This window comes from Piliocolobus tephrosceles, chromosome 16, assembly GCF_002776525.5.
Source record: "Piliocolobus tephrosceles isolate RC106 chromosome 16, ASM277652v3, whole genome shotgun sequence".
Taxonomy (NCBI): domain Eukaryota; kingdom Metazoa; phylum Chordata; class Mammalia; order Primates; family Cercopithecidae; genus Piliocolobus; species Piliocolobus tephrosceles.
In genome coordinates, this window is record NC_045449.1 from 76,264,960 (window position 1) to 76,272,327 (window position 7,368).

General features: G+C 50.4%; 2 protein-coding genes across 4 annotated transcripts in view; one reads left to right on the forward strand and one right to left on the reverse strand.

The window, feature by feature from the left end:
• The window catches only part of OGFOD3 (2-oxoglutarate and iron dependent oxygenase domain containing 3), a 23,943-nt gene extending 18,387 nt beyond the window's left edge, over positions 1-5,556 (reverse strand). The window contains exons 1-2 of one of the 2 annotated variants that reach the window (XM_023194112.2): positions 5,205-5,556; positions 1,683-1,912 (exon numbers count right to left, since the gene is read on the reverse strand). In XM_023194112.2, coding sequence (XP_023049880.1) covers positions 1,683-1,912; positions 5,205-5,278 — 304 coding nt within the window. In that variant the 5' untranslated portion in view covers positions 5,279-5,556. The remainder of the gene's footprint in view (positions 1-1,682; positions 1,913-5,204) is intronic. The other variant, XM_023194113.2, reaches the window with a different exon arrangement.
• Positions 5,205-7,368, forward strand: part of HEXD (hexosaminidase D) — a 33,043-nt gene continuing 30,879 nt past the window's right edge. Inside the window, exons 1-2 of one of the 2 annotated variants that reach the window (XM_023194108.2) lie at positions 5,205-5,529; positions 6,733-6,867. In XM_023194108.2, the coding sequence (XP_023049876.1) occupies positions 6,784-6,867 (84 nt within the window). In that variant the 5' untranslated portion in view covers positions 5,205-5,529; positions 6,733-6,783. The remainder of the gene's footprint in view (positions 5,530-6,732; positions 6,868-7,368) is intronic. The other variant, XM_023194109.1, reaches the window with a different exon arrangement.

The window sequence follows — 7,368 nt, forward strand, 5'->3', positions numbered from 1 at the left end:
GGCGAGGTGGCAGGCCCCTGTAGTCCCAGCTAATGTAGTCCCAGCTACTCGGGAGGCTGAGGCAGGAGAATGGCGGGAACCCGGGAGGCGGAGCTTGCAGTGAGCTGAGAACCGGCCACTGCACTCCAGCCTGGGCGACAGAGCGAGACTCCGTCTCAAAAAAAAAAAAAAAGAAAGAAAGAAAGAAAGAAAGAAAAAGAAAATACATCAAACCATTTGTTTTATTGTAAAATACATACAACACAGAATTTACCATTTTAACCAAGCTTTTTAAAAAGTGTGCAGTGTGGTGGCATCAGGCACAATTGACCTCCAGAACTTTTCCGCCTCCAGGTGAAATCCCAAACCCATTAAACATGGACTTCCCATCCCCCTCCCTCATTCCAACATTTTTCTTTTTTGGCAGGGGTCAGGATCTCGCTCTGTCACCCAGGCCGGAGTGCAGTGGTGCACTCTAGGTTCACTGCAGCCCCGACCTCTCGACCTCCCAACCTCCTGGGTTCAAGTGATTCTCCCACCTCTGCCTCCTGAGCTGGGGGTACAGGCGTGCACCACCGCACCTGGCTCATTTTTTATTTTGTAGAGATGGGGTTTCACTGTGTTTCCCAGTCTGGTCTTGAACTCCTGGCCTCAAGCGATCCTCCTGCCTGGGCCTCCCAATGTGCTGGGATTGAGGATGAGCCACTGCTCCAGGCCATTCCAACTATTTTTAATGTCGATAAATTATTAATGATCGCAAAAAAAATTCTGCTTGGTGCTAGTATTCAAAAAAGAGTTTTGCAAAACTGGGATGTTAAAGACAGAACTGCTAAGAAAGAGAGAGCACCCACAACAACCCACAACAGAAACACGTTCATTTTCCTGACCCCGAGGCGGTCCCGTCCCTCCCTGCGGCGCAGCTGGGACCACGTTCACGTGCGTGACAACGGCGCCCCTTTGTGGAAGAACTTGGCAATCTTTTCTTGGTTCAAGTGCAAAGCATTGAATTGAATTTTTTAAAACCTAAATTCTGCCTCAAAAACCCAGTCGCGCATCTTGGATTTTTAAAATTAAGATTTTTAAAACATCCAGATGGCATGGAATGCTCAAGAAAACAGAAGTGACAGGAGGCCTACAGGCAGCGGGGTCTGCAGTGGCCGGCCGGTCAGCCCTGCTCCGGGGCCATGCGCTCTCCAGGGTGCTGAACCCTGGCCCTGCCAACCGCAGCGCTGCTCCAGGCTCTGGGCTGCCCTGGAACCACCACCACCCCCATATCAGGCCCAGGCAGAACAGGAGCAGGGGAGAGGAGCTGGGGCACAGGACAACAGAAGGGTTGCCGGTTGTTCCTTGTTACATTTTCCCCAACATTCTCCGACTGTACCACATTCTCCAGTCAAAAAACCTTTCTGGTTTTGACTTTCTCATCCCTATCTTTCTAAGGCAAACCATCTCCTCCACTGGACTGCACAGCTTACTAAAACATTGACCGTGGCCGGGCAGTGATGGGCAGGGCCCAAAACACCTGCACTCCCAGCCAGGTGTGGACTAGCCAGCCTGCAGGAGGGGAGAGGTCGTCTCCCCCCAAGCATATCACATCCAACCCAATTCCCACCCCTTCGTCTCAGCCAATGTCCTTTAACCACATTGAGTCTCATTTTAATGCGTTACTTTCCTGAACTACCGCAGAGCCTGTGGCACTGTACCTTCAAACCTGCGGTGACTGTCGTAGTCCTCAGAGCAGGGCACCTCGATGAATCTCCCCGCCACGACCTCACCACGGCGGGCCAGGACCTCTGAGACCCCGTCTTCGGCCCCTAAGCTGCTCCAGAGCAGAAGTGCGGTGAGCACAACGCCGGCCCCCAGGCCCGCAGTCCTTAGCCACGGCCTCTGCCAAAGCCTCTGCACCTCCCACGGGGCTCGGTCCTTCTTGGTGCTGAGAACAGAAAACAGGCCACGTCACCCAAATGCAGAGTGAGGCCAGAGAAAACGCTCCCCAATCATCAAAGTGCATGCACCATGACCCGGCCTTCACTCACACCTCACCCCTGAAACGAGGGCTTCCTGCCTGGGGCCAGCGCTGTCCACTCAGGAGACACGGACTCTTCCCTCCCTTTCCCTTCAGGGGTCTCCAATACACACTAGCTGCCTCCTGAGCCAGGGAGTTTGAGAAACACTGCAATAGAGACCCCTGGGTTTTAAGCAGAAGAAAAAAAAAAAGGCCAGACATGCTCCTTATAAAGGCCACTTGAGGCGGGCGCAGTGGCTCATGCCTGTAATCCCAGCACTTTGGGAGGCCGAGGTGGGCAGATCACCTGAGGTCAGAAGTTCAAGACCAGCCTGACCAACATGGTGAAACCCTGTCTCTACTAAATACAAAAAAAAAAAAAAAAATTAACCAGGCATGGTGGAACATGCCTGTAGACACAGCGACTCGGGAGGCTGAAGCAGGAGAATCATTTGAACGCGGGAGGCAGAGGTTGCAGTGACCCAAGATTGTTCCATTGCACTCCAGCCTGGACAATGAGAGCAAAACTCCATCTAAATAAATAAATAAATGCCACTTTAATGTGAGACGTTTCACAACAAAATAAGGATGTTTAAAAGGGTTTGCTTAGCAAAATGGGACAGGATGGGGTGCCCTGTGATGCAGCTGTTCTAGGACAGGCTGGTAGTGATGGGGGCCTCCACGCAAGGGTGAACCCTAAGGACGGGGGCCACTGGAGGAAGGCTGTTTCCAGAGTAGGGCAGAGGTGAGCCCCCCACAGCTCAGGTATTCCATCAGGGCCACGCTCACTCCCCTCCTGTAAAATAAGCTTCACGTCTGCTCCAAGGAGCAGGTGTTGTGTCTGTCCCACCGCTGAGAAGAGAAGGGCTTTGGACATATGTATTTCCAAAACTTGAATAAAGGCTAATTTAAGGTATATTAGGACAATATTTCTTTTATTTATTTATTTTTATTTTTTCATTTTTTTGAGACAGAGTTTCACTCTTGTTACCCAGGTTGCAGTGCAATGGCACCATCTTGGCTCACTGCAACCTCCGCCTCCCAGGCTCAAGCAATTCTCCTGCCTCAGCCTCCTAAGTAGCTGGGATTATAGGTGTGCACTACCACGCACAGCTTTTTTTTTGTATTTTTAGTAGTAGAGACAGGGTTTCACCATGTTGGTCAGGCTGATCTCGAACTCCTGACCTCAAGTAATCTGACCGCCTCAGCCTCCCAAGGTGCTGCAATTACAAGCAAGAGCCACCACGCCCAGCCTAAAAAGTTATATATTTCTACATAACTAAATAAAAAGTCTATATTTCTATATTAACCATTCAGTGCTGACAAAAACTGTTACTGAGTATTTCAGAAAATGTACAAGTGAACTGGAAATTTTTTAAATGTATTAAATAACTTCTGATATTATTATTAAAGAAAATAGGTAGGTGTATGTTTATACTTGAAATATTCTTTTGGAGAGATTTGGTTTTTGGGAAAAGGTAGAATACTTATAAATCATTGCTAGGTCATTCATTTATGCTTAATAAAATTATAGCTGCATGCTAGTCTGATAGTAGTGGGTTCCCAGAACTTAATAACCTTAGTGTCACCAACGTTGGTATACAACCTCCCACTGCTAAACTTGACTGGCTTTAAAAAAAATTATAGCTGTGGCCAGGTGCAGTGGCTCATGCCTGTAATCCCAGCACTTTGGGAGGCCGAGGTGGATTGCTTGAGGTTGGGAGTTCGAGACCAGCCTGGCCAACATGGTGAAACCCCGTCTCTACTAAAAATACAAAAATTAGCCGGGGGTGGTGGCAGGCGCCTGAAATCCCAGCTACCTGGGAGGCTGAGGCAGGAGAATCTCTTGAATCTGGGAGATGGAGGTTGCAGTGAGCCATGATTGTGCCTCTGCACTCCAGCCTGGGCAACAGAGCCAGACTCTTTCTCAAAAAAAAAAAAAAAAAGAAAAAGAAAAAGAAAAAAAAAATTATAGCTGTGAACTAGCATAAGGCATTTAGTATTAAGGAAGGAGACCACTACTACTCCTGCTGCCCTCCTCCCCCCACCTTGCCTAGTTCACAAGACAGGAGGAAAAAGAGAAAGAAACAAAAGTAAGATAAATAGCCAGACAACCTTGGCACCACCACCCGGTCCTAGGAGTTAAACAAAGTAATAATAATAACATCAACCCCTGGCCTAAACTACTTGTGTTATCTGTAAATTCTAGACACAGTAAGAAAAAAGCATTGTAAAACTTTATGTTCTGTTAGCTGATGCATGTAGCCCCCAGTCACGTTTCCCACGCTTGCTCGATTTATCACGACCCTTTCACGTGGACCCCTTAAAGTTGTAAGCCTTTAAAAAGGCCAAGTATTTCTTTTTCGGGGAGCTCGGCTCTTAAGACGCGAGTCTGCCGACGCTCCCGGCCGAATAAAAAACCTCTTCCTTCTTTAATCCGGTGTCTGAGTTTTGTCTGCGGCTGGTTCTGCTACAATATCCTATCTAGTAGACTCCAAAAGCAGCTGAGATGAAGAGGGGATAAAAATCTCAAGAACAAACTATGAGGTTTAAGAGTTATTGTAGCTATCCAAACCTGAGGTGTCCTCCTGATATTCCTTAACTGACAGCTTCAGTGTGCAACTCGTCAATAGAGGGGAATTGGGCACTCTCGAAAACAGCAAAATATTAATATCAAGCAAGCAAGAAGCTGTATTCTGCACGCTAGAAGATCCTTCACTAATACCTGCAAACCAATGATCACATGTAACATTTTAAAATCCTAAAACTAAGCCATTCCTCCATGGCACCCGATCCTCTAGAAGTCCACGGGGAAAGCAGTCTTTGTGGTTTAAAAGTGAAGACGGAGGCACGCTCCCGGCTCAGGCGGACTTTCCAGGCTGCTGGGTGGGTTACTCCACGCGACAGCGACAACCAAACGGCAAGTTCCAGGAGCAGCAGCAGCAGCAGCTCATTAGGCTGGAAGCAAAGCGCCCCTCTCTTTCTCATGCCCCTCTGGGGTTAGTGGGCTTCCACTGTCGGCCACCGCGGCTGCCGCCCGCACCTGCCCTGCTCCCAGCATGGGATGCGGTAGGCCCCGCCCCTCCGCGGCAGACCACGCCCCATTTGCCCCACCCCCACCCACCCGTCGGGCCAGGCCCCGCCCCGTCAGACCCCGTCCCGCCCACTCCAGGGCCCAGTCAGCCGCTGCAGCGCGCGCCCTTCCCTTCCTCGCGGCTACCTGCTCCGGTTCCGGCGCTCGGCCGCTCCGTTGCCCTCGGCCGCCTTGGTTGCGGCCCTCCGCTGAGGCGCCATCGGGCCAGGCCGCCGCAGAGCCGAGCCGGACGCGGGCGCCAGGCCCGGGGACGGACGCCGTGACAGGGAGCGCGAGGCGGGCGCGGCGCAGGGACGCGGGAGCGACGCGCTCGGCCATCGGCCCCTGGGCTGGCGGCCAGGCCCGAGCAATCGGCGGCCGATCTGGGCGGGGCTCAGAGCGGAGGCGGCGGCCGCGGGGGCGAGGTCCGCCTGGTTGCACCCCCGGACCTCGCGGGACCGCGGCGGCGCAGGTGAGGTGCGGGTGCGGCTCTGGCTCCGCGCGCTCGGCCGGGCGGCTGCCGACTGGAAGCGTTTCCCCCCGTGCCTGTACCTGGAGAGGGACGGCCGGGCTCCCGAGCGGCGCCTCCCAGGTGGCTGTCCCGCAGCGACACCGAGCCTGTGGGTGAATATTGTGGGTAACTGGTCGTATGCAAAACTGAAAATGCGTAGTGTCCGTGTGCACCACTGGCCTGCCCTGTTGTGTTACTGAGTCCTTAGGGTCGGAAACCTCCGAACCCTTGCACGGAACCAGGGGCTGGATTATTGAACTGAATCTGTCTCACATGCAAAGATTTCCTTTCCTCTTCTCACCCAATCCTTTGTGCTTTCATAGTAGATAGGAAAAATAAATAAATAAATAAATAAATAAGTTTTACCCTTCCCCAGCTGCCTCATTATCCTTTGGATGCCGCTTTTATTCAATATAATACTACGGTCAGCTCTGATACACTTCGGGGCTTTTTAAAAATTATTAGCTTACCTTAAATCCTAGACAGTTTTCTCCGACCTGGAGTCAGTTTTGCAGTTTCTTCCTCTTTATAATCAAGCTGATCTGAGCTCTAGAAATACAAATTAGTTTTAATATTACCTAAAATTAGGATAAATTTCCTACAGAAGCACCATATTGTATGGCTTAATAAGAAAATGTTTAGAGGCTTCTGCCCGACTTTTCACTAGCATAGTACATCTAGTTTAATAAGGTCTTTAAAACGAAGTTGTTTTGCAGTTAATTGTGTTGTTATAGATCATAACCATCTTATAAACAAACTGGGTGGCTTGGCCAGGCACGGTGGCTCACGCCTGTAATCCCAGCACTTTGGGAGGCTGAGGCAGGTGGATCATGAGGTCAGCAGTTTGAGACTAGTCTGGCCAACATGGTGAAACCCCGTCTCTACTAAAAATACAAAAATTAGCCAGGCATGGTGGCCGGCACCTGTAACCCCAGCTACTCCACAGGCTGAGTGCTCTTTTGTTTTAGCAGCAAATCACACATAGCAGAGGTTTCTATATCTTAACATGGAGGAAGACTTCTGGTTCATTTTCATGTTAGCAAAATGAATTTCCTCCAAGTTAGTCAAAACTGGCTAGTATCAGAACTGAAACTGAAAGTATAAGGGGAAAGGCAAAGGGAGAAGCTTCTGCCCCTGTTGATAACTCTTGATTTTCTCCACTAGGAAGAAGTCCCCGAGGAGACTTCCCCATAGGAGTTCACAGAAAATATTGAAATGTCAGGTTCCACGCCATTTAAGATGAGATTAGTTCATTTAGACCTTAAAGGAGCTCCACCAAAGGTCTCATACCTCTCAGAGGTAAGGACTCCCTTTTATCTCTAGAGCATCACTTTTTGCCTTGTCTTCATTCTTTAAAGTTTTGGGCAGTGTTCTGTGGAAATGGGTGCCTAGAACACAACCGCAAGGTTCTTGGTGGAGGAAGATGGTGGCAGCAGCGTTGATTTTGAATTTCCCCCATAGCCTCTCACGAAAACAGAACAACCAGGATGACAAAAAAAAAACAAGAGGACAGGCCGGGCGCGGTGGCTCAAGCCTGTAATCCCAGCACTCTGGGAGGCCGAGACGGGTGGATCACGAGGTCAGGAGATCGAGACCATCCTGGCTAACACGGTGAAACCCCGTCTCTACTAAAAAATACAAAAAACTAGCCGGGCGAGGTGGCAGGCCCCTGTAGTCCCAGCTACTCGGGAGGCTGAGACAGGAGAATGGCGTGAACCCAGGAGGCAGAGCTTGCAGTGAGCTGAGATCCGGCCACAGCATTCCAGCCTGGGCGACAGAACGAGACTCCGTCTCAAAAAA